This window comes from Epinephelus fuscoguttatus, linkage group LG10 (genome assembly GCF_011397635.1).
Source record: "Epinephelus fuscoguttatus linkage group LG10, E.fuscoguttatus.final_Chr_v1".
NCBI classification, from domain to species: domain Eukaryota; kingdom Metazoa; phylum Chordata; class Actinopteri; order Perciformes; family Serranidae; genus Epinephelus; species Epinephelus fuscoguttatus.
The window spans coordinates 12,578,290-12,606,267 of record NC_064761.1 but is presented as its reverse complement, the minus strand read 5'-3'; the positions used below and the strand labels follow the sequence as shown (position 1 = coordinate 12,606,267).

At 40.2% G+C, this 27,978-nt stretch overlaps 1 protein-coding gene across 3 annotated transcripts in view; it reads right to left on the bottom strand.

Annotated features, from left to right (window-relative positions):
* Nucleotides 1–185: 185 nt before the first annotated feature.
* atp11b (ATPase phospholipid transporting 11B (putative)) overlaps nucleotides 186–27,978 on the bottom strand; it is a 64,986-nt gene continuing 37,193 nt past the window's right edge. The window contains exons 26-31 of one of the 3 annotated variants that reach the window (XR_007450175.1): nucleotides 27,462–27,527; nucleotides 26,553–26,656; nucleotides 25,266–25,431; nucleotides 17,763–17,899; nucleotides 14,266–14,429; nucleotides 186–4,838 (exon numbers count right to left, since the gene is read on the bottom strand). Coding sequence is in view for 2 of the 3 variants with exons in the window: in XM_049587179.1 (XP_049443136.1) it covers nucleotides 4,757–4,838; nucleotides 14,266–14,429; nucleotides 25,266–25,431; nucleotides 26,553–26,656; nucleotides 27,462–27,527 (582 nt within the window). In the remaining variant the exon portion in view is untranslated. Of the gene's footprint in view, nucleotides 4,839–14,265; nucleotides 14,430–17,762; nucleotides 17,900–22,477; nucleotides 22,564–25,265; nucleotides 25,432–26,552; nucleotides 26,657–27,461; nucleotides 27,528–27,978 lie in introns of those variants that run through there. The other 2 variants (XM_049587180.1, XM_049587179.1) reach the window with 2 other exon arrangements.

Sequence of the window (27,978 nt, the reverse complement as noted above, 5' to 3'; positions counted from 1 at the left end):
ACATTTTGAAAAAAAACAACGTTTTTTTATTTAAATTTTATGACACACTACACTAGTTTTTTATGACATTTTCATATTTTTAATGGTTTACTACACTGCATGACTTTTTCAAAAACAATCTAAGATATAATATTCTATAGGTTTTTCTAAAACCATTGAAATAAAGAAGGTCACACTCAAAAGACTTGTTTCTTAAAAATGTATTTATTTTGTAAATAGAACAGCATCTTCATAAACATCAGCTATAAGACAGATTTACAGACAGGAAGAGGAGGGAGGACATACAGACAGCAACAGATATCAGTCAACAGAGGAGTGATGATGGTGGTTTATTATTGGTCTGGTGCAGCATAATTTACTGATGAGGAGAGAACAAAAATGATTTCAACAAACCATTCAGTATTGATCTGTTGATATTTAGATTCCTCTTTTAAGCTGATTTGATCAAGAAAACCTTCATTTGATTTAGGTCTGCAAACAATGGCTAAGTTTTCCAAGAGCATCTATGCACTGACAGTCTTTCTAAATTCTAATAAATTTACTGATATTACTGAAAGATTCTGTTTGATCCTTTGTGTAAGTTATGATAACCATGCCCGTAGATGTGTCAATATAATAGTTAGGATCTGGTCTCTGGATGATAAGGCTACTTGTAAGTATAAAGACTGAGCATAAGTGACTAAGTTCCATTTTCATTTGGTTGTTAAATATCGTTAATATTCGGCCAACATTTCCAGAGGCAGGAGAGTTAAAAGCCACGTGTGCAGACAGAATTTAACAGCTCTTAATAAAGTATCCCATTAAACTCGGGTACTGTTTCTGATGGATGACACGATCATCATCTGTGGTCGAGGCATGATAAAATATTAAATGACAATTTTTTGAATTATGTGGTTGAGTAATCTTCTGCTTCTAGAAATACCCCAGAGGCCTCGTATCATAACTCTGCTGCTCTGTTGTAATGAAGCTTAGATGATGTCAGTGCTGCGATGCTTTGGAGAATCAGGTCTCTGTTTTCGCTAAAGTCAAATCTCATTTAAAAAAAAAAAAAAACAAAAAAAAAAACCCAAGACAAAACCATCAGTTTTCTGCTTTAACAGTTCTGAAGATATTACTCTAGTGATACATGGGCCCCAATTTGAAAATCTGTACCTGGATATACAGTCTGGATAAAAATGTACCATCAATTACATAATATAAATAAATATAAAGACCCAAAGTGTTAAAGTGAAATAATCATATAGATTAGCATGTGTTTTTATCCTATGTCACATTTTATCATTAAATCTCTGTCTCTGGAAAATGGAGATTTTGAAATTTAATAATTAAGAATTGTCCTCTCTATCAATTATTTTTTTATTTTGCATTTGTTGTATTTTTAAGTCTTGTTAGAAGCATTTTTTTAATTTACGTAACCACTACTTATGGTTTATCTGTTTGTAATTATTAATATGATTATAGATTTTATAATTATTTCATTTTAAACACTTTGGGTCTCTGATGTTGAGCACAAGGGGGCATCAGAACTGCACTTACACTGCAGGTGTTAACTGCTTTTAGACAGCAGGGACTCCTCTTCCTCTGGAGTTTATTACTGATTCCAGAGAGGAGGGTTGTCAAACTTTTAGTTTCTGTTCAAGTCAGGATACCTCAGCCTCTGCTGCATCAAATTTGACCTTTTTATATTGTATTTAAGGGTTATGGTACTCCTGGATTTAGTATTGTACTTACATACAAAAATAATGGTCAATATGCAGCCGCAGAAGCCAACATATCCTGATTTTAAGTCCCTCGTTTCAGTATATAAGGCTAGATCCTACAATTCTCATACAACTTAAAAGCATCTGAACGTCAACTCCTGCCCGTTACATGCCCTCATTTATAAAGAAGCATTTCTTCCAATGTTTTTGAAGTCTCAAGAACGCATTTCTCAGACATCAAAGTGCTCTCACAGCCACAGAGGACATTATACAACTTTTTTCACAGGCTGAGCTCTTCATGACAAGTAAACGGACTTTTATGTGTAAAATTGGTGCAGTAACAGCAGAAACATATTTTCCTTATCCAGGTACAGATTGCAAGAATCATAGGTATATCCAGGTACACTTTTTAATATCAGATAAGTTTAAAAAAAGGAAAGTAATTTCCTGTGTAAATGTGGCCTGATAAGATTCTGTTGGGTTCCATGACAGAGTGATCTAACTGGAAGTTTCAAAATGTCCTTATGCTCATTGAAATGTCCTGTAACATTACAAACATCCTGTTTATGTCAGACAGCTCCCACCTGCACTGTTGCTTTTCAGGTCAAACACAAAAACAGCTAACACGGAGCTACATCCTCCCAATTATGTGTCTGAGATCAAGTAAAACATTGTGGGAAGTTGCTGCGTTCAGGTCATGTACAGGACTCACATTTATAATGATATGTCAGAGAAGTTCAAAACAAACACAGAAAAAAAAGTACCACAATAATAAATAGACACGTTCACTGTCAGTTGAACCTGTATGAAAAGAGATGATATAACAGGCCCAGGTGTGCATCAAACAATGTGTACCGTACAGAAAATAAACAACTGACGAAAACATTACTGACTCTCTGATTTGTTGAAACAGTAACCATAGCAACAGACAAATCCTATGACTCAGTATGTTTCTTGTCTGAGCTGAGGCATGTACCAGTCATTGTTGATGTCAAGTTTAAAACGGTTGTCTTGAAACATTTCTACATTTCACCTATTTTTTTTTTTTTGGAAGAAGAGACGCCAAACCAAGCATAAATTTTTTTTTTACCTTTGACCTGTGGGCAACATGTGGCCACTGAGAGCATACAAAGAGCTTACAACAATGCTACGTACCATACTTCCTTCAACTAACATGGCTGCCACACAAGAAACACAAACACACACAGATTCACACACTTCATCAACAGGTGGACAGAAAAACATAACAGCAAAAACATGATTCAGATGATTTCAATGGTGACAGACGAGTAATGGTTTGAGAAACAACTAAATGTGGTTTTGATATGTGACTTGTGCAAACGCTCTGCTATTCTTTTCATCTCTGTAGAAGCTGAGTTATATTCATCTGATATAGCTATCTCTCTAACGATAGAGACATTCTGCTGTCTGGGTCGACGTGCGGCAGCCGTGATTTGGAAAAGCGTCTCGCCATTAAAGCCATTTTGTCTTGTTTAGGAAAGAAAGGGAAAAAAATTGGTACCATCATCTGATCTGATATTCGGGTAATATTTTCAGGCGACTGAGAGGGATGATTCTACCTACAAAACCTCATTAAGTCAGCTTTCAGCACTGACCCCGTTACCTCAAAATACTCCCCAAGCGTTGCGGTCTTTAATGCTAAGATGCTTTTGCTAACCCGGCTGAATGAGAAAAAGGCATTCAAGGGGAACAAGTTTCCAGACACTAAGTAACAACAGGCTCAAACAGCTTCAATCTGCAGTACCTTTGATAATCTACAATATAAGCTCTTGAAAATGTATGGCTTTTCAAACAGACCGCATCTGACCTCCTTCAGAGCAATGCAGCGGGGAGACGGGCCTGAACAGTCCGACGAGAAAGCAGCACTAACAATAACGATAGTCTTCTTAACAACGATATAAGCTTCTGTACAATCAGGCACAAAAATAAACACTTTTTTCTTTAAACTCCAGTTTGAATCTTTTGGTCTTTGGTTCCATGAGAGAGATGAATCTCCTTGTACAGTATCTACGGAGTACTGCAGGTCCTAAGGAAACTAGTCTAGACGTTAGCAGAACCAGTAAAGCTCTGAAAGCTACAGGTAGTCTAACTTTTTCCCTTTCCATCTGAATGAGAAATGAAGGTGCAGCGGGGCCAAGGGCTCAAAGAGAAAGTTAATGCAGCAGTTTATGGAAGCAACATGATGTTCAGCCTTAGCTGCTAGCTGACATCTCAGAGATCCTCCTCCCCCTAATGTAGTCTGACTTCACGGAGCTTCTGTCCTGGTGCTACATCCTGGATATCGGGGTCTATAAGCCACCTCGGTCCTGTGTTGAGTTTAATCAACATGTCGAAACCAGCTTGTTTAGGTTACAGTCCTTACAGGCTGCAATGCTTCGAGCAGGACTGCTGCCTGACATCAGCTAGCAAGATGTCCATCAGAGTCTCCATTCTGTGTCTACAAATATATATATATGAGACTTACAAGGTCATTTTAATGCCAGTTGCATGAAAAAATAAGTTTGGCAACTGTGCTGAAAAAATAAATAGCTGCATTAGAGTTCATGTACCCGGGCTGATCTCAGAGGGGAGCACCTGTGAGCTGACATATCTTATTTTGACCTTAAAAAATGTCCTGAATTTAAATGTTTTTCGATACTTTTGCAGGACTTTCAGGAACTATATGCAGAAGGGATCTGCTCAGAGGTTGATCGGGTCTTCCTTCATGAGTAGCTCCACAGATGTCAGCTTCATGCCATGCTGACTTGCGCCACACTTCATGTTTTATTTCCTTCCATGTTGCAGCTCCCGTCTGATGTCCTTCTCAACATTGCTACTAAGGACTGATTCACTGGGGGAAACAAACTGATGAAGAAGAAAGCAGCCTGCTGCATCAAGCTGAGTCCTTTGGTTTCACAAGAGTCTGTGTTGCATCCAGCTGAGAATGCACTGAGCTTAAACTGAAGTAAGTTTATAAAATGGAGGCAGGAGGGTGATTATATTCTCCTCGTGGAGTCTCCCCCTGCTCTGCCTGTTACAGTCAGCGGCCCTGGGAGTCAGCAGTGGGTGGCCTCCATGGGCGACAGCGTCAGGATACTGCGATCGTTGGAGTAGAAGTTCTCCGTATCGCTCCAAGACCTGAAAACAGGCAGCAGTGACTGAGGGTTAGGAGACTAATGTAGCATGTGCGTGTGATTGTGTGTGTGTGTATCTGTGTGTAGTAGGGAGACGGGGTGAGCCAGCACACTGTTGTCCAGAAGTCTGCGATTATCATCTACACAACTAGGCTGTAAGAAGCAGAGAAGAGCGAGGGATGGAGGAGTGAGGAGTTAGTAATGGGTGTGATGGTGTTAGTGATGAGTATCTACAGTCTCGCCTCAGGAACTCACACTAATCCAGGTCTGTCAGGGCAGACACACTTTAGGACAATTACATTTAAACCAAGCATTTGCTTCAACGAGCCACTGGGTACTACGAGAACACACTAATTAATTGCCAAAGCTGGAACAGCTTTAGTTATCTAACAGGAAACATTCCTGTCTGTCCTGTCCTTGCCTTATTCTTTGGGTTTAACAGTGCAGGTCTCAGAGTGTTATGCAATAACCAGGGACGTTCCTTCTCTTTTATCAAAAACACCTACTGATGACATATCCAGTGAACTTTTGATAGAGGCACGGCTATTTTTTCAAGTCTAAGTAAAGCAAAAATAAACCTGCTCTGACTTTGTCCAACCACAGAAAAATGTGTCATTAAACACCTAGCCAAATTTGAATGATTAAAAAAAAAGTCACCAAGTATATGAAATTAGGTTTGTGAAAAAATAAATATTATTCACTGCTCTGGGAGCGTGTCCACTAGGGCTGTGTATTGGGAAGAATCTGGTGATATAATACGTAACATGATACAGGGGTTAAGATTCAATATATCACAACAGTGCGTTTGTATTTTTCACAAAGTGGTAAAGCAGTGTTCCGATTAAGTTATCAGGAACTTACAGAAACATTGTGTGCAATACTCCACCTTCTCTTCCCCTTTCTCTCTTAAACCCACACACAGTGCCACAAAGTGTGTCTGTCCTCAATCATGACAACTGTGCTGTTATAATGCATAAAGTTTGTAGTTTGAGGGGTTTGGTCAGGTGTGGGTGGTTGATTGAGACATTTTTTTGTGGAGTGGCTCCTAAAATGGGTTGGGTGCGTGCTTTCACATCTGCCCCGTTTGGTTCGGTTCAATCAAACTCAAGTTCGGCGTATCCGATGCATCAAAACATTGTTTTCTAGTTGGAGCCGCGCCTCGTTTTTAAACTGTATGGTTTGCCTAAAATGAACAATGCAAGCAATTTAGTCCATGATGACCAGCGCTAAAATCGACCTGCGTAGTTGCCTCCATTGTGACGTTAGAAAGTGTTGCATTTATTTTGCAAGTGTACTCTTCCTCAATATCTTTATGGATTTTTCTCACATGGAAATTCTGACCAATCAAGAGCAGCTATGCAACTTTGTAACAAAATAAGTCCCTGATTCGGACCAAAGCGGGCAAACTCTAGGTCTGAAAGCACCCTCAGTTAACTTGGGATTGAGTGGGTGAGAAGAACCACTGATACTCTGCTCTCTTGTCTTCATACAGAGTAGAGGAAGGTAAAGTCTTAGTATATCCACTCTAATCTCTTATTTGCCTCAACAGAATCGGCAGTGTGGAGCCATCGTAGCTCGATGTTGTTGCACTGCTTTAAATGCAAATGATGCAAAGGTCTTCAGTGCTGAGATGGTCTCAAGGGTTAGATTTGATGAAGCTGTTCAGAGACAGCACCCTCGCCTTTAGGTTCTGTACGTCTCCAACCTCTCACTTCAAAAGTGATGGTTAAGGTTCTTTGTTGCAAATGCTTGGTGCACCTTAAAACACAACATTAATTTTATTGTACTGTATGCTTTTGGAAACTGGTTTTGTTTTTCTGATTCTGTCTGTGGTTTGTTCTGAGAGGAGGCGAGGCGAGACTTGAGCTACTCACCTCATGGATAAAATCAACACAAGCATCATAAAGAGAAATAAATCATAATAAACAAGCATCATCAACATTCTTGCCTCATGTATCCACTCAAGATAACCAGGACTAGCAGCTGACTTTCTGCAGGTAAAATATAAATCCCTAAGTTTAGCTGGGTATTTAAATATCACTTTTTTGTATTAGAAAAATAGGTACCATACTATCTTCCACAATATTAAACATATATGCATATAGTATCAAATCTAGTGTATATACTTTTATTTAGAGACATGACAGAGGCACAGTCCCTTTCTGTTATTAGCTTAGCAGGCTGGATCTCCTTTGGAAATATCTAACAAAGACAGAACTAGAACACGACCTCATCCACTTAGACCACTCAAAACATTTCCCAACAAAGCTGCCAGTGCTCAGGCAACACAAGAAAAAAGCACAACATGGATACATCATGAAAGTCACAGCTTGTTTGGATTGTAAAGGTCACAAAGCAACCAACGCCATGCTGACTCGCATCAAAGTACAACCAGAGTCAATGATCAGAGCTTCTACTTCAAAGCACCAGCAGGGAGGAGCAGAGAGAGTGTGGTTCAAACAGTGCCTCCGCTCTGGGTGCTACGGCTCATCTTCACATGACTGCACGAGTAAAGCCTGAAACGCTGAATAGTTTTATAGCTCAAAGTTTGACGGGAGGACAACTGCACCTGTCCATCCACATCTTCAGATATTTTTTGATTCTTAAATGTCAGCTGCTCTGAATAACTCTCTTGTGACCTTTAACTTTGACACTGCTCTCTGAGATGAAGACAACCGTTTTAAGACCTGGTAAACAAGAAAATAGGGACACCAAGGGACTTTAAATAGGCTGATGACTCAAATGGTGGTTTGACTGGAGGCACTCTCACGTGCTTCATCACCAGCTCGGCTGTCTAGTGGGGCTCGGGTCAAACTAAAACATCAGTGCTAAAACTATCGTTGCTCCCCGGGTTACGGCAGAACAAAGAGGACGTTAACACTTTTGGGATGAGCCGGTGGGAACATGAACCCAAGAAAAGAACAGAACAGGCAGATTTCTGACAAGACAAAGCTCACAGGGGACGTTAACAGCACATGAATAATTAATCTGGAAGGTCGAACAACATTATGCAGATTTCAGACATAGAAGGACAAGGACACAGACAGACAGAGAGGACAGAAATAAAGACAAGTGCAAGAGGAGGAGTGTGAGAGGGGGCACAGATACATACAGGTTAACATTGTATACAAAGTACCAAAGGCAACAGCAGCCCCCATGCAACAAGACAGAGTCTGGGCATTCTTGTTTTGTAGCCTGCAGTGGACAAGACAGGTGGAGTTACATATGGTCATTTAAACCAGCAGAGAAGGTAAACTCCACCCACCTGGAACACCCCTGGCTATAAAACTAGCACGCCCCCGAAGTTGGCCTCTTCACAGAAGCACATATAAGGCTTCAGGATCCAGTAGAAAAAGACTATTAGATACAGGAAGTAGCAAAAAAAGAAGACTCTGAGACTACATTTCCCAGCAGCCTCTCTGGTTTAGGGACTCCTTGTTCTAGGAGAAGAGGAGGATGCAGAGCAAGGGATGTCAGTCAGCAGCTGAGTTTCCATCCAAGGATTTTTTTGTTATGATGCTTTAAGACGAACAGATGTTTTATCTTTTAATCAATTTTCCAAAGTTCAACAAACTGGTTTGAAAGCAGACTTAAAGAATTAAGTTTGTTGATGAAATAATCATGGAGGTTGGTTCAGCAGCTTACAAGAGACTTTGAATGTTTTGATTTCTATCTGGATTCATGCCTATTAATTAATGCATCTAATTTAAATAAATATGTATTGTTTTTTGATGTTCAAAGGAATACTTAACCCACCAATCAAATATTTGCAGATTACTTACTCACCCTGTTACCTTTGATATGTGCAGAGAACTTTTTTCTTGCATGCCTCCATGATGAATGAAGAATCCAAAAACTGAGACAACTGATGAATTAAAGCTGTAGGCGACTGCATTTAACAACAGGAAAATTATATCAAAACATTAACTACCAAACCCTCACACAAGCTGTGCAGTATAATCCACGTCTCATTTATCTGGTTATGTGCATGGTACTTGAGAAATCAGGATTTGTCGCACACGATGTATTGCTGCTCCCGTGCTTTATTGCCACACCAAACAAAGCACGGGAGCAACAATACATTGTGTGCGACAAATCCTGTTTTTTTACGTTTTCCCTTTGATGTCAGCACCGATTGAAATAAGTTGATTTGGAGGATGTGCATTTTTTATATTTGTTTCACTATGGGCATGGTACTTCCCACACAAACAGCCCTTTCTGATGGGGAACTGAACTGAAAGTAAAACCTGTATTGTCTTTAAAGCCAAATGTCACTGACATAAAAATAATTTTACCTTGCTGAGCAGAGGAGCTGCTGGTCTAAGGGCCTGTATACGAGGTCGGGCGCTGGGTGCTACCAAAGATACTGGATTACTACACCGTCTTTGGTGCTACTTCTGTGCCTTTTTTATGCCAGCTTTCAACTGCACAGTGACAGGTTGCTAAGCTACTTTAACAAGCACCGAATCAACACCTATTTACCGGAAATCCTGAGTGCAGAGCTGATCTTATTCAGCTATAGGTGTGTGGGCATATCGTCCGTGGGACAGATGAAAAGCTGCGGTAGCCCTGCACTCTTCCATATTTATCACAACTGATATTTACAAAAGAAGAGAAAGATATTTGTTGGCTGTGATTGGTTGTTCCTCGTCACATGACATGCAGTATGCGTTGCTGTGTTCCAAAAGTTGAATTTATCTCAGGGCATAGCTGTTGCGCTCTGAAAAAAGGATGCTAGGGAATGAGTGTGCGCCCCGACGGTGTTGCTCTGGCATTTTAGCACGTCTGCCGGACACCTACATTGAAAACAATGAATTAGATGGTGCAAAAAAAGCGTGCGGTCTCTTACACTGCCTCAATCAGTTAGTTACTCTAGTTTCCTGGCGCAGCGCAGGGTGGCGAACCCCGCGCAGAGCTAGTTTCGAGCAGCGCAACCTGAGGCGCGCTCAGTTTGGTAGTTTGGCAGACCAAGGTGCGCTGAGATGGGTGTGGCGGCGCAGCAGGGGGAGGTGTCGACAGATCCAGGTTGGCGCAGTGACAGTTTCGTGCCAAAAGCTCGCCAGCTGAAACCAGGTCTACTGTCAGCGCAGGGGGAGCGCAGCCGGTGTAAGCCAAAGTTTGGCTGACAGTGCGCACACATCACCAAAACCTCACAGGCAGGTTTCCAGAATATCAGGCACATTAACAATGCAATAAATACCCAAAAAACACTATTCAATGCAACTATCTGCAACCAGCACATAAATGTATCTCTAAATTGACTGTCCCGTCACATCTGATGTCAGATCAAAGGGGATTGGCACCGTTTGGCACGTTTGGCACGCGTAATGGAAACCCAACCTGATTAGATTAACACAGCTGCAAACTAATGAGTTCACATCCCTCTTAGCCAACCACAAACAGCCACAGCATCAGATAGGGAGTATATATTCAGCATCTGTCATCTTAGAAAAGTCAAAAGAAAAGAAACAGAGTGAGACTGCGAGAGAGAAAGAGAGAGCGCGCGCGCACGAGAGAAATGCAACATTGATTTACAATTGTGGTGACCTCCTCCCAGGCTACCTTTGCATCATCAGCCCGTGGAGGTCTGCTCGCAGTTCCGTATATTCGGACACTGTGACCTTGGACCTCCCAGACCAAAACATCAGTGGGTGGGAAAGAGGAGTAGCTGCGCCAGGTGCACGGTGTGCCAAACTTGCAAAATCCGCCTGGCCACACCCAGTTGGCGAAGCGCAGGTGCGCTGTGCCCCCACCTCACCCGGTCTGCGAAACTAGAACCCTTTGTGTTATTGTTCAATTTTGGTGTTTCAAAGGGCTTACTTCGGATTCAGTCAAACAACAACACAAACAAACTGATTGAGGCAGCAGAAGACATACTGCAGGAGTTGTGTGAGAGTCTGTAAACAGATGTTTAGATGTATTTTTGTTGATGTTAAACATTGACCCCTATGACTTAAATTTATTGGAATTTTCTCAGTTTTTGGATTCCTTGTTCACCGTGCAAGCATACGAGTCTTCTCAAAGTCCATTACACAAATTCCATGTAACACGGGGTGAGAAATTAATCTACAAATGATCATTTGGGGGCTGAAGTATCCTGTTAAACAAACCTTTATCAAATTGTCTGTTTTATCAGGACTATTTTTTTTCCCCATATGTATCAGGTCTGAGTAAAATTTGTTTGACATTTGGATGGAGACGCAGCTGTCGGGATTTGACAACTTCAGATGGGTATGTAGCTCAATTATTACCAAAAAACATCTTTGACTCTTGGCATCCGAGGCCCTTCCTGCTTTGTCGCCCCTAGCCATGATTCAGCTGTGACCAGATTTTAGTACTGCAACAACAGGCCAAGACAAGCAGCCAGCTATGGTTGGGCCTCCACTATATAACAGATAAATACTTTATGCACCATATAAGTTTGTAAATATGCTTGCTATATGTCCCTTCCAGTCATTAAGTAGGTTATATAGGACTGGGTGAATACATTCCCTTTCCCCTATGGCAGTATCCTAGCATTAAGGCTAAATGGGGGCTGAGTCTCACTAGTCTTTCATTTGTTCTTTATGGGTTTATGCTTTATTTCCTCAAACCCACAATGTTAAGAAAAAAGAGGGGATGGACAAACGAAGGTATGTGGAAAGTAAACCAGGGGCAATAAGGTTGGGAGGGGTGAGAGGAAGGTGAGGAGAGAAGGAAAGGAGATGATACTAAGGGAAGGAAATGAGGGATAAAAACAAACCTTCATATAAAGCCCCATTTCTATAAATTGATTGTGTCCGTTTCAATTTAAAATAAAGCACACAGAGCATTTTTATTTATATTCATTGTTTATATTTATCCTTGTGGGAGTATAAATTGGCTGCTGTTTGCTCAGTTGGATGAATTCAATTGGCTGCTTCGTGCCAAGGTTAGAAAACAAATCAATCATTCCAACAGGAAGAATTTCATCTAAATTGAACAATGCATTTAGTGGTGATTTGACCCTGAAGTGATCAAAATACTTTCCTTTCTTTCAGTGAAGTGACCCTGACAACAAATGAAATAGATTATTTCATGAAGCATATCCCATCTACCGCAGTCTGAGGAATAATGAAGGGTATAAATATCAAGATGTAGGACCCATTTTATGCTCCTGACTGGGTGAATCAAAGTTTAAAATATGCCACAAATGTTAATTATTTGCAGACAGGCCTGGCACAGAATAAAATCAGTTACAATGAGATTTTGTTACAGCCTGTCACAATTTTATGTCTCTACAATGAGATTGCTCGCTGTATCCCTGCAGGCCTGACTGACTGGGATGTCACAGTCCTCTACTCGACCACAGAGAGTCTGCAGGTTGCTGTCCAGAGGGGCTGAAGGGAGGAACACTGCATCCCTTTGTTTGACCTGCATGCTGTCATTACCTTTACAATCACACACACGCACAGTCATGAACGAACAAACATGCGTGCCTCTGTGCAAAGTCCACTGCAAAAGACTCACACACGAACAACAAGAATGCTACATCTTCATTACTGATGTAATCAATACTGAGAGTCCCAAGCTGGTTTGGGGAGTATTGACTGCTCAGCAGAAAGGGCCAATCAGGTCAATTAATCAATGACCCCACTGAGTTGCTGGGATTCAGGCAAAAAGACACAATAACACTGAAACTGCAGATTGGACAACCCAGCAAACTGTGAACTCAGCTTACTCATCTTTTAAGCTGCACTAGGCAAAAACTTCTCATGGACCCCCCACAAAAAAAAAAAAAAAAAAAAAATCAATCTGGTGTTTTATCATCCTTTATCGCAAAGTGGAGCAGAGAACAAAGTTGTATCTGCACTTACTGAGAGCTCACTGACATCATGTTTCATAATTGTTACCCCATTCTGCTCTTTAGGGCTAAATGCAAGATTGCAAAATGCAGCTTGAAAGCTAAGTTGCCAAACCTGTCACTTATGAAGCACTTCCACATCTCTTCAATCATAGGTTAAAGGGACAGTTCACCCAGAAATCAAAAATACATATTCCTCCTCTGACCTGTGGTGCTAATGTGTGAGTTGCTGAATGTTGGAAATGTTGGATGTAGAGATATCTGCCTTCTCTCAGATATAATGGAACTAGATGGCACTCGGCTTGTGGTGAGCATAAACATGAAACTACTTGCTTCAAGGTCTGTAGATTATCATGAGCAACCAGGTCATGATTTCTGCAAAGAGACTTTACTGTAGACTTTTTCAAATGTTATTTGTTTTGGTGCTTTAATCACCACAAGCCAAGTGTCTTCTATCTCCATTATACTTAAGAGATGGCAGACATCTCTACGGCAAATAACTCCAACACTCTGCAACTCACACCAAAGCAATCTCTATTAATAAACAGCACTACAGGTAAGAGGAAAAATATGTATTTTTGATTTTGCGCTGAACTGTTCTTTAATACTAATAATGTGCACACCCAAAGTTGGTGTTTGTATCATACACTGTTCAACCAACAAGCCATTATCATCTCAAGTGGAGAAGGCCTCCAATGAACAAGTGGAACTACAAGACAATATAGGAGTCAACCTAAAGCTAACAAGTCAACTTAGTCACTGATGTATAGACATCAGTCTCATTTGTTAAAGTGCATTACATATTGGTCAGTTTTCCTTGAAAACTGGCTGATCAGGCTAAATTTGACACCAACCTTTGATTTTCAGGGGATGTGAACAGAAACAGGAGAGAGACAGGACAGACAGAACCACAGATAATAGCATAGATGATTAGGACACAGACAAATGGGCTAATAGACAGACCCGCCCTAATGTAAGGGCGACATAGACAAGACAGGTTACATGTGTAATACTGAGACCTGTTGGGTGCCTGTATATCACAACAGGTCTCAATTGTATGGGCCATAATAAAAATACTGGAATCCAAATTCTCCCTGGCTAGACTGCAAAACATCCACATGTGCATGCTTTGTAGAGGGCATTGGCCCTCACAACCCATTCACTCATTGGTCTCTATGATTTGGTTACAAGGTGTACAGATATATATCCGATAGTACACTAATGTGGACATGAGATTAAGCACATCTTTCTGCCTGCTTAATCAAAATGTTCAAACCTCAGATGCAACACAGACTTTGATGGAAATAAGAAACTCATAACAGTGCAGTCCATGATGGCTTGATCCACACATCTTCAGCATCTAACTCCTCGTTTGGTTGTTGTCCCAGAGTCATGATAAGCTGCACCCTAAAAAAGTGACCGTCTAAAGCCCTGCTCCCCAACGACTGTACACCCAACCTGCAATGGATCTGAACAAGAAAGACTTACAGTAGAGTTGTAGCCACATTAGGGGCTAAAACAGTCAGCACTGCCCAAATTTTTGACACCAAGAGGTGGTGCCGGTTCATCTGGGTTCATAATCATTGTTTCTTGTCGTCGTCCGCCCCACCTGTTGCTGCGGCTGGATGCGTGGCAATGGTTGGCGCTGGCGTGGCACTGTCCGGTCATTTGCTCCAAGAGGCGGGCCAAGCGGGAACAGCCGCTCTGCCCATGTTGGTAGCAGCACAGGGACTCCACACAGCTGAGGGCCTGCGCCTGGGAGGCTGATAGAGACTGGAGGGAGGAGAGATAGCAGGAGAAGGAAAAGGTGATGTGAGAAGTTGGTAGCATGACAGAGGAGTAAAAAGAACAGAGGACAAAGGAAAAAGCAGATGAGAGGGAAAGAGAGAGACGCGAGTGGACAAAGAGGAGACAAGAGAGGAAATTAGTACCGATATAACACAGGTTCAATGTCACATTCTGACAGAATGATGGATGACTGGAGGATGACATATTGCATGCTGTCACACGAAGAATGATGAACTGGGAAAACATTTAAACATGCTACACAAGGGGCTGAAATGTTGCAAATAAATATGTAAATCATAAAACCTGTAAACAAAGAAATCTTCAAGAAAACAAACAGATAAGATCATAATGTCAAATCAAGATTATTTGCAGTGTATTTTAGAATGGTTGTTATGTAGATTAACTCTCTGTCTTTGTTTGGAAATCACATCAGTGTGAATAACTAGAGAACTACTCATTCCCAAAGAATGCCTGTTTTTCGGTCAGATCTGTGCGTTGTACATAAACCAACAAGCCAACAGTTTCTGAGGCTGGGGTAGAGATGCATGCATTCAAGTAAGTGGCTGGAGGAATGAAAGAGGGAGGCTGTGTTTGCAGGGTTGCAAGTCCACCACCCGTGGAAAACTTAATAAAAAAATACTATCTTGCAGCAAAGAACCAAAATGGCACAAGTGGCTCTAGCTGCTCCAGTTTTGTATATTTTGACATGACAGACGACATGTTAGGGCACTGACTCCTGTGAAACACAGGTGAGAGTATGTGTGGCTGTATGTGAACAGGAATATTATTCTATTATTCTTTTCTTTTGCTGCTTTGAAGTATATATATGACTGAAATAAACTAAACTAAACTAAACTAATGAAATTTTTTTTTATTAGCGAATAAACAGCTTAGTAGGAATACTGTCTTTTTCTGAAAAAGGGTAACAACTGGAAAACATTTTGTGCATAAAAACATAGTTGCTGTCTAAATAATAATACTGAAAATATATTTAATGACTAATCAGACTCTTCAATGAGCCAGTGATGCATTAGTAGACAAAGCTGAATGAAGTTGCTGCCTGGAAACCTGCAGGGTCAGGTGGTTCTGTTAATCTGAGTCAGCACCCGAGAGAAAGAGAGACAAGAGACAGTGTGTGACAGAGAAGAGAGAAAGTGAGAAGCAGAGAGACAAAGAGGAAACAAACACAGTGTGAGGTTACATTCATGTAAGTTTGTATTCTGTATGTTCCTTTTCCACAGCATAACAGGACAACATAATCATAAGTCTATAAATGAGCTTCAATTTGTACTTTTTGCTATTGTTAATTAAAAGGTTTGTGTAGATTATTCTTAATAAGAAGAAAGAATTAAAAATACCTCTGGGGCACATCAACTTATAAACTATTCTGTTTTAACAGTTTCTTTTATCATATGAAAAGCTAAATGAACACTAAAAATGCTTGTTACTGCTACAATCAGCCAGCCAAGGTATTTTGAAAAAATAACCTCTGTAGTACACTTTATCATTTTTTGGCTCCTGTGATATATCCCAAATGTGTCCTATTTTGTAGCTAAATGTGTGACCTGTGTATTCCACAGTGTTTTGGATTGAGTTGTTGCCGCTGTTACATTTCTCTGCAGCAGAAATTGGAGAAACTGTTGGCATGAAACCAAACTTCTGCTTCTTGGCTGGCAACAGCAAAACACAGACAGAACACCGTGATTTATTCTGGCAAGATCAGGTGTCCCCTGGATAATAGATCTCTGGTTTTGTTCCTCCTCCTTCAGAAGATGTTGCTTTTTCCCCTTTTAAGAAAAGGGACACAGATTGGCTCTTGTTGCAGTAACACAACAGTCACCATTTAAGCAAGGAAGAGAAGTTGTAGAATATGATCATTCCAAACACACATACAGTCCAAACCACAGTAAAAGCAGTTGCAGCAGCCAAGCCACAGCTGTAACCGTGGGTGGTTATGTATCCTAGACTGGTGTTTATCTGTTAGTGTAGTGTCCTTGGCGCATCTTTGTTGGTAAGACCATGTGGGTGATAAACAGTCAGCTTTTCATTAACTCTAAGATGACTGATTTAGCGTGCATTAATCTACCAATCGAATCAATCTGTGAAGAAGCAATCAGTCATCACAGGGCTTGTAAATCAGAAGCAATGGCAGCTGAGATACTGCAGTTTTCAGTGGTAGTCGTGTTACAGTAAAACTCGCTTCCCTGTGCTGTTTACAAGAGATGAACAAGAAAGAAGCATGTGTCTGAGAAACTTTGGTGCAGGTAATTTTTTTAGTTCTAGAGAAGCAGCAGCAATATAAAGCCCGGAGTGAAACCAGGTCAAACCTTACGATTAATAGCTCTCTTGAAAACTGAGGTTTTCCGAGAAAACAATGCCTGAGTTGAAGGTTTTGTCGTAAAATGACCAAGGCCTCAGTGACAGCTATATGGGTGACATCATCCTCTGGCTGATTTGCTATACCAGCTATGGAGTTCAGCTAAAGTTCATGTTCCTTGTCCTTTTATTTAGCACGTTATGTTGGTTCAACCCACTAAGACAGCAGCGTATTTTTGCCAAGATCATTTTGGCGACTGTCTGCCTAGGAAAATGTAATAATCTTGGGTTTTTTAAGTATGATATATACTCACAAAGCACACTCTGTATGCAGAGGAAGCAACACACTGAAAGTCTTAAATTATAGAACAGAAGAGAAAATAATATAAAAACTATACTTTTAACAAAAAGGGGATTATATGAGATATCAAATACTTACAAATAGACAATGATACATCATTCAGGCTTCAATATGAAGTATTATTGTGATGGGATTAGATGGTTGAACAAATACAGCAAAGACAATGAAAGTCAGCATGCCAACAGCATTCTCTCTCTCTAAACTCTGATCCCAGATCTGTTTAACAACAGCGAGGGATGAAGTAAGACCGGGAAAGGATGGGGACAATAATGGTTGGGTGAGGGAGGACGGGATCATATCTGTGCAGAGAAGGATGAGGTTATTAAAGGAAGAGTAGGGGTACATGGAGTTGATTGTGACTGGGTGGGATAGGATGGGGTCATTCAAACAGGAAGTGAGACCGACAGAGACATACAGGTATAGTATTTTTGAAATAAAAGTGCAGTGCAGGGGCAGCTGTGACATACAGCCATGAGTGAATGACTAAAGGTGCAGGTAGATTTTAACCAAATATAAGGACATATGTGGTTGGCTGCAGCTTTGAGGGAGGTGCAGAGGGTTGGTTGGTCCTCAGGTGAAGCCATAATGCTGGGGCAGTGACAGTACGAGGAGAGACAATGGGAGTGAAGTTATGGTACTACCTAGGGGAGCAGGGGTCTGGGCCGGGGGCAGCAGGGGGAGGATAAGCAGCTAGCAGGTGCCAATTGTCCTCCCCTGGGCTCCGCTGGGCTTTAACAGGGTCATATTCTGGGCCGACTGAACCCTCACCCTCTTCCATCTGAAGGACACAAGATGCTTATAGTGAGCCCCGCTGGCTAGTCAAACAGCTCATCAGTCAGCCAGGTAGACTGTTGGTAGGTCAGACATCGACACAGCAACATAACCAGTAAAGCAAGCCTTTTAAATATCCAATCACACTGCAAACATATCCACAGCAGTGATTTTGTCTCATGTTAAGTCTTACTGTAAGTCAGCTGAGGCAGTCTGAAAAGTTTCCTTTTTTTCATTTAGGATTTCTTTTGAAAATAAGTACATATTTGGAAAAACCAGTAGTAGGGCTGCACGATAATGGCTAACATGATAATGACGATTATTTTGATCAGTTAGAATCATGATAATTTGTGACAATTATACAATGATTTTAGGGACACAATATTTTTATTGCACTTTAAAGTTCAAATAATCAGAGTCCTGCTATAACTTTGATGTTGTGCTACATTCTTGCTAATGTACAATTCTTTGAATCAAAATAAGACTTAAAATAAGGTTGTTCTTAACCTGTATTCAGTGCATCTCGTAGAAGCACAGTATAAATAAAAATCTTTAGTGGACTTATGTCTTTGGCCAATAAAATGCAATTGCATTGGTTATTTCAGTCCATCTTTGGGAGCCAGATGGATACAGCGATGTGCTGTGCATGGATGTCAAAGCTGATGCTGTACAGTACTGGGATGCAAATCATACTGCAGTTTGTGGGGTTTTTTTAGGTGGTTGAACAAGTTTTGTTGCTCTGTAGCACAGACACAAGTCTCATTCACTCTAAATCCAAAATATATAGGTTACAATGGATCCATATAGAGGGACTAGCTTTTCACCTTCTGCTCCAGAACTTTGGGTTTCATTTTGCCTGTCTTGTTTCCATTGTACATCACTCTTCTACTCTGTACAGCCATGATGTCCAGGAAGGTTTTTCAAAGGTTACTCATGCAAGGTTTGCACATAGTGGCATGACAGCTCTTTAAAACTGGAGGCTGACTATTATTTTAGGAAGTGCTTGATTTGATATGCAGCGAGGTTCTGGACTGGGTTTTGGGTTGTGGAAAGCCAAAAATTGAAATAAAGATGAATATTTGATTAATTGTGCAGCCCTAGACGCTAGTATAAAAGAAAATCTTATTTGATTCTTAAAATGTGTGTTTGTTTTTTTTTTACATTTTGGTTTGTAAATCTATGGACTCAATACAAGACTAAATGACTGCAGATACAGTGGATATGTTTTTCAGTGCTTCTTAATTACAACCAGCAGATTAATCAGTCTGTTAGTAAGCAAGCGATCAGTCAGTCAGCAAGTCAGTCCAGATTGCACTGTAGGGGGGCAGTTAATTACATTCGACCCTCACCTTACAGTGCACTCTAATACCTGTATACATACAGTATATGGAGACCTAATCAATGCTGGTCCCCTTTTTAAAGCCCTTCACCAGTGACCTCACCAACAATCTTCAACATAGCAACAGAGTTGAGAGCAAATTTTTAGCTTACAAGGCAAATAAGAACCGCTGCTTTCTGCTGTTTCAAACAAGACACCGGTCTGCATCCTGGGTCTTATTCCCCTGCCACAGATCTGAGCCTCACCTTAATTGGCACTGTGAGATAATCATAAATCACTGCTTGAGAAGAACTCTGTCAGAAAATATGAGCGGGGGTGATGAGGTCACTGGAGGAGGGCTTTAATTCCTCACAAAAGCAGCGACAAGTGAACACAGAAAGAAGCTGCAGGCATAGGAAAGATGTCTTGGAGGGAACGCATCCTTCTAGTGCAGATAAGAGCAAATCTATTATTATCTGAACCAATTAACCTGCTACTGAATCTATCAGAGCTACAGAGCAGGCAAACAACGTAAAACCCAGGAGAGCCCTCTGGGTTCTTTGGCGATTACCTTCCTCTAATCTAATTAAGAAAAAAGAAAAGACTGATAGATACTGGGACTCATTCGACAGAACTGAATAAACTGCGTTATACAGCACATGAAAACACGCTTTGATTTTAAACCCAGTAAGAGCATCTTGAGTAGTTCTACCAATCCAACAAGCATATTACTCAAACTGAGGATCTCTTTTTGCATAATGCGCTTTTTGTGCCTGCTATTACCGTAATGCACACAACACTTACAATCAGTCAGTCTACAGTTTGTTTCTGCTCATTGAGTTTGTGGGATGGGACCTGCATTGGCTGTTTTGTTAGTGACTTGCAACATACACTCAGTTGCCAGTTTTTTTAGAATCACCTCGCTGCCACTCCTTCAAGTACTCCTACCTTTACAAAGGCAACAAAATATTGGAAATACAGTTCAACAGCACCACAAACTACAAAACTACAACCTCCAAAGTAATGTACAAGCTGAATCAACACCTCTCTAAGACAGTTTAAAAAAGAGCATTAAGACCTTTGTGAAGGTAGGGTTTACTGGAGGACTATTGTATTAGACTGCATTAGTATTGCAATGTGTGTGTACTGGCAACTAAGTGTAATGTAAAGAGCTATAACAATAAAATATAGGCTATTATTTGTATAACTATAGAGTAGCATTTCCCAGCAAGTGTTACAGAACCATCAGAGTTAACATGCCATACAGCTGCAAAGACAAAGATATGCATGCTACGACATTAGCCTCAAAAAACACACGAGGGCTGCAACTAACGATTATTCTGTTCTTAATTAATGTGCAGATTATTTTCTTGATTAATTGCTTGGTCTCTAAAATGTCAGAAAATAGCTTGTGTTATCTGATCAGCAGTCTAAAATCCACACATATAATTACATATTTAATTTGATCTTGGACAGCTAGATATAAGCAAAATTAAAACTTTAATTGAGACAGAGCTTTCCAAGATCAAGAATTATTTTTGGCTTTTGGTCATTCCCTTCACTGAAGAGATTTCACACTATGGCTGGCATTTCCCTTGCAGCCTGTTTTTAATGATATCCTCTATGACAGCACAAGATTGTCAAGTCATCAGCTGTGATAATAACAGTGCTGTCGGTCATGCTTCTACCAGGGCAGCATCATGCTGCTGTATAAGGCAGCCCAGACCAGTCCAAGAGTCTGTCATGCAGCTGTGGTGGGGCATCAGTCTTGTGCTGTGGGTCTGCTGAAACCATGCTGGAAGACTGAACTCTGAGGTAAAGAGGGTGTCTCAGAGCGGTGAACCCAGTTTGACGGGGCTTGACTGGGCATAAGTCAAGAGTACAGACCATGCTATAGATAAAAGGGGGTGGTTGGGTGGATGGGCTGCACCATGCGACTGTATGATGCATCACTTTAACATGAGTGTGGCATGCCAGACTGCGGTTGTATGACAAGACCACTAGCTGATGGTCAGGAGGCGGGTCTGACCAGGTGCGCAGATTTGGGACTAATGCAGATGCAGGACGCCACAGTCAGAACAGCTCAGGGCCCTAAATAACCCTTGTATAACAACATTACAATCACACTATAAAAAGTGTCAGGGGAAGAGTAAGAACTAAGTCACTCATTCACTCACTCATTCATCTGTTTGTTCATGCAGTGGGAGGGGGGTGTAATGACAGTATCATGCTGGAACAGGCAGGAGAGGTGGATGTCTCAGAACACATTCTCTATGTTAGCCCCTCACTGAAATGCAACACATGCAGCAGCTGAAATGCTTGATGAAACATTCTTTTGCATTATGTCTTATGCCACGAGGCCCCAAAATATATAATTTCCCCCCACCCCTATCCCAATCACGGAGAATGCTGATTGGCTTGTCAAGGACATGCAGTCACAGATATAACAGAAAAGCAACTGTTCCAACAGTAACAGCACACGTCTCTGCAGTCAGTGTGCTGCCAGTGGTAGAAACAGGCCTCAGTGGGACTAAATCAAGTCCAGACCTGGGAGAAAGTACATTTCAGTACTGTCAAAACGATCATAAACAGGAGCGCTTGTTTCATAAAGCAATGTTTCTACTTTTTAGAGGCTGTCCATGTTGTGCTACAAATGAATGAGACTTTAACATTTGATTTTGAAATGCATCTTAATCTCTGCGTCTCTAATCTACAATTAAATGCTTTAGAAAGATTAATATGTTTAAGACTCTGAATACTATCTGACATAAAATTTTTAAAGCCAGTATATGTTTGACCAGTGAAATTTGCATTATAGGTATATTAGGAAGGATACCAAATAGTTGTCAGGGGACATTATTTAAGTTATATATGGCTTATAACTTCTAGTCACTGATTTTATACACTTTAACACCTTAATGTCACATACTCAAAGACTTTTGCACAATGTTGCACGCAAAAAAACAAAAAAAAACAAAAACAAAAACAGACCCTGTCGTGGTTTCTAAAGTGCTAAAATATTTCAGGTATGTATATTTACACTACTGGAAGTGAAATTAAATTTAGAAGGAGCAGTATCTGCACAGGGAAACAGGACAAACCATTTAACGATTGCTGACTATTCACAAAAATACGCAGATGCATCCAAAAAACTACTACTATAGAAATATTGCTTTTGAATAAAGCACTCCTGGGATACTTATTTTATTTGAATTGATTCTGAGATGTATTTTAAACCCAGGGCTGAATCCGTCTCATCTCCTCTACCTAATTTTGCCCAGCTGGCTCTTGGCTCTGGACAGAGGCTGCAGAGCGATGAAGTCATCACCTATCGCCACACGGTTGGAATACATCTACGCCAGGAGAATACACAGAGAGGATAGGAGGAAGAACACACACACACACACACAAACAGGTTAGATGTCAAGCTCTCATACACACACACACAATTTATACTGTACCCACTTTCAGAATCACACACACATACACACAAAGACAAAACAGGACATAGGTTAGCAGAAGCAACAAACACCAGGTAGGACTGGAAAGGCAGTTATTTTTTTTTCTGAGAAACAAGATGAGAGTTTTATGAAAGCCCATTTCTGTCAATATGATGACAAAAAATAGAAAAAGATCCTGTAGGTCAATAAAATGAAAAACTTTGCTCAAATAATGACTTAGTATCCTAAAAATAATAAGTCATTATTTGGAGATAAGTAAAGTCATTTTGAGAACGTTCTTCTGACTCTGAGTAGGGCTGTTCAGGTAACTGCAATGTTATAACACTGCGCTAATGACAAGCCAACTAAAGATAAAGGCAAGCAACTGCCACTACTGCTATGTTCATGTTTTTTCGTTTTTTCATGGGAGCGCTATGTACTTACACTTGGCTTGGGCAGTATCACAGTATTAGGGTGTACTAGGGTATTTAAAAATCTCAATGGTGCAATTTTCATTACTGTCATATACTGTATACCACAGTAATATAAGGTATGACAAAACAAGATACCTCCCAAGCCTAATTTACACTACGCTACAAATCCCAGCAGCATGATGAAGCATTGAGCGTCTTTTCTGTGCTGAGTGCTGCACATCTGCAATTTTTTCTCTGACTGTCAAGAGCTGCAAAATATTCAGCTTTGGGTAAAATGCTGCAGCTGCTTGTCACTGTCTCTTTTTACCCAGTTGTCCAATGACAGTGAAGGAGGGGCGGACAAATACCACAAAGACAAACTGTGACATTGCCGAACAACAACACTGAAGGAGAAATTAATGCTGAACCTACAGAGATCAGCAGGTCTCTCCTCTCCCTACGTGCTTCGACCTTCCCTTCATCCAAAGCAAGTAGGTTCTCTGTGCCATGCCAACATTTTTACTTCGACAAAATCATAGAAACAGATGCAGCGAAAGTGTATCAGCTGAAAAAATGCAACTGTGTCTCATTGCCCTCCTGTGATCTGCATTTAACAATGAACAAGTATTTGATGTGTTTTAAAACTGTGTCATTTTTGTCATTAGAAAGCAACAATATACCTAATAATAGCTTGACAATAAAGCTTATTAACAAAGCACTAAAAACAAGATAAAGTCACAAAAAAACAATAGAAAATGGTGGTAATACCTCATATTGACCAATTAAGCAACACATAATCACTGCAGGGGAAATGCCTTCACTGCAATAGCCCTAAAATAGAGATACTAACACATTTTAGGATACTAGCTCATCATTTTGCAATACTAAGTCATTATTCTACGATTATAATTCAGTATTTTGAGAAACTAGGTGATTATTTTGAGAACATTTGTTATTATAATGACTCACAGGATCGTTGTTATTGTAGTGGCAGAAATGGGCTTCCACAGTGTTTTGAAAGGAAGAAGAAATAAGCTAGAACCTAAACAGTCTCCAGCTGGACGAATCAATACAATAACGGTGTGGGTCTGCTGAGAGGTGACCATGTGCACTGTGTGTTTATCTACACTGTGTGTACAGGATGAGAAAGTAATGTAGTGTATGTGTGTGTGTGCAACCGAACACCATGCTGTTCATGTAAAGAAGTCAGTAACTCATAACCACAGAGGCTGAGAAAATAATAAACTGTTTAAACAATGTGACACAAACACAACATTTTCTGTCTGATTCTAGAATTTGAGTTACTTTGACATTTTACTTTATTTTCTTCCTCCAGGCTCTCATCACAGGAAATATTATTTCCATTATTGTGATACAAGTGGAAGTATTAAATCTCTCATTGCCAGACAGTTTAACTGCTGGGATGTGTCTGGCCTTCCCTGTGCCATTTCAATACTTTTAAAAACGACAGAAAATGTCTTTTAGCACTGTTCACCTAAAACAATTGGCATGATTAGCTTACAGTTGTGGTAATGAACTAGTTAATATCCAATCGGTTCCACTGATTTAAATAAATATACTTTTTGATTTCACTGGAACATTTGTCAAATGATTAATTTCTTTATGAGATTATGTAGAAAGTTTGTTCTCCATACCTGATCTTATACTCTGTCAGTCTTCTTTCAGCCTTCTTTGAATCATGATTTAATCTCAACAAAAAGGATGTAATCTTGGCTTCAGACACTAAATCGCAGTTTATCTAAAACAATGGAAGTTACAGTCTACTCACACATTCAAGATTACCAACTCTAAACTATTTACAGTAGAGACGCGCAAAGATAACTGGGGTGCAGAACAAAACATCTGTCGTTTCCAGAATAGCTATGGCAGAGTGGATGCCCTGGAGAAATATAGAAAAGTTTTTTTTACTTAAAAACTATTCAAACAGTGAGTTCAGAACTGCTGTGACAAAGAGTGACTTCTTGGAGTCAGGCCAGCAGGGTGCTGGGCATGTGAAACCTCTGGGAAATAAACAGAAAAATGCTGGATGAGCCTCTTTAAATCCCAGCCAATTTGAAATAAAACCTCTGCTTTGTACTAAATGTAATCCACTTGACAGGAGTGGCTGGGCTTCTTTACAAAGGTTCCCAGACGACAAAAGGTAAAAGTCTTTTTACTTTCTGCCCTTCCTCCCCATGTTACCTGACTCTTCTGTGTGCTGGTGGGCTGCAGGTGCCGGTAGAAGACCTTCTTCAACACATCAGGAAAGAGGCAAGTTATAACGATAATGATGATGGCGAACCACGCAGAACCGCTGGACAGCAGCTGTACGAATACAAAGTACATGTCCTGGGTGTGGAGGAACGGCCTAGAGGGGAGTGCAAGGGGCACAATGATTACATATTGCAAAAGAAGGAAAAAGATTTTTAAGACCATTTTTTAATGCTTCTCATTAGTAGTGGAAAGCATCAATAAGCAGCCTGGCTCGTTTCACTTTGCCCTCATCACTGTAAATTTAGCTTTTACTGGCAGTTGGAGTCATGCTCTTAGAATTATTTAATTATTCCCAGACACCACAGAAATTAACGATCTGAGCAGATGTCACACCACAAATATCAATTACAGCCCAATATCATCAGGATGGCTCCCACTAGGCTGTGAGTTGGCTGGACTGAGTTAAGTGGTTAAGACTGGTCTGATCAATCAAACACACTCCTGGATAATCACTGCGCATTCTAACAAAGCCTCAGTGATTATCTACTAAGTGACAAAAACAGTGAATCTGGTGTAAGTAGCCTGTTCCATCTAGAGCCTCAGCGTCAGGCTAATTCTCTGCTAAGTATGTGCACAATTTGTACACCTCTCTTAGTGTAGGTAAATCTCTTTCAACAGGAAATATTTAATATTATCTAAAGTAAAGAAGAGCTTAAATCATTCTACCGCAGTCTGCAGAAAAGTCTTCAGAGAGCCAGACAAAAGTATGTGATTACAATATACAGAGTGAAATATACAGAATATGACAATCTCTCAAAGTGGTAACAGTCTTTTGGTCCGTTCATCTTTAGATTTAAAATAAAGATTAGTATATTGTCTTCTTGGTCGAGGCAATTTAAGTTATTTGGAACTCCATGCACAAAAAATATGAGCTCAGAGGACACAGATACAGTCACAGTAGACGTATGTCCTATTATGTACTCTATTGTACACTTACGTCCATTTTCCATCATTAACTATCAAAGTAGTCATTTATTACCAACATGAAAGGATGTGGAACAATGTAAATGTGACAATGTTACACTTTTCACTTTGTTTTTCTTTTGCAAGACAGTCACGGTATTCAACCACTACAATGTATTCTGTGTTATGCATTTTCCCATTGTAGGGATTATTTAAGAGATGTTATGACAGGCCTCCACATTAGTTAAAACATAGAGACCATGTTAAACCAAAGCAACATCCTGTATAACCTTTATAAGGATCTCTTCTTACCAGATGATGCCTCCATAAAAGAGAGAGAAGATGAAGTAGAAGGCAATCGAACCCCACGTCACAAAATGGTTCATCCATGTCCAGAAATGAGTCTCCAAAGCAAGCTGTTATTACACGCATACACAAACACACACAGGAGGGAGAGGAGAAGAAAGCTAGGTGTAAAACACTGATACAAGGGACACATAGGGCATCAATAAACCACAGCAATCTGCCTCTGTGCTGTGAATGAGACCTTGACCTCAACCTGTGACAAATTTGTTTCTCTTAATGGCCACTGACATCACCGTCTTACTTCACAACATGCTGTATTTCATATCAAGACTGTGGCAATACATGTGTGTCCCTGTGGACTTGAATATGCTACACAGCTCTGAGCTAATGCACATAGTAACTTTCATCTTAAAGCTGCATTCAGCTGTCTGTGACTGGGAGAGGGCACAAAGTCTCAAAAACAAACTCTCAGAATACATTATGTCACACAATTAGCTCACTCAATTTGTTATGGGAAGCAAATATTTAATTGGCTTTGACGCTGAATTTGGTTGACTGACCCCAGTGTGTAATACTTGCTCTTCAGCATGCAATACACTTGAGTTTTTTCACAAAATATATTTTTTCTTGCTGTTTTGTGCAGAGCAGGTATCTTACATTGAGTTTTCTAAAATGGTTGCAACGACACAAACCAAACACTGCCTACACTAAGGTCACACTTTCACTACATAAGAATGACTATACATATTTACAGCTCAATATAACAGAAAGTATATGATTATAGCAACATCAGATATGAAAGAAACACAATATGAGTTAAAAAGTTGCAAGAAATAGAGTAACACTGATGGATGTCATTGTCAGAAATTAAGCAGGCTCCTTTGTTGTTACATCATAAGATTGGGTGTAATTTACCTTTAATGTGACTGTGATGACCATGACAGTAAAGACCAGCGTTCCAAATGTCCAGTTCCCAAACATCTTTAAAACAGACATTAAAATGTTAATTTAGCTGCTAACAGCACCACAACAATATAACTGACAAATAAAGGCTATATTTACATGCATGAGCCCAGGTGCTAACAATATAACAATATGGTAAGATCACTGTATGGTGGACCTGTTTATATGTAACTTTGATATCATCTTTAATTGCTTCTTCCTATTGTCAGAAAAGAACTAATGAACACAGCATTACTCCTCCTTGACTAAGCACCATTACGTCAGTACTCAGCTGCAAATTATTCAAATGTAAGTCTGGCGTTTTCTTGGCATTTCACTGCAATAAATAATGGATGCCAAAAACACCAGTCACAGTTGCTTTACTTGATATTTACTGATTATGTTGCTGGGAAATTATAAATTGTTCAAGTCAAACCACAACTCTGGGGGAAAGTTGGGAGTCAGGTGAGACGAGGAGCAGTGTTGTGCT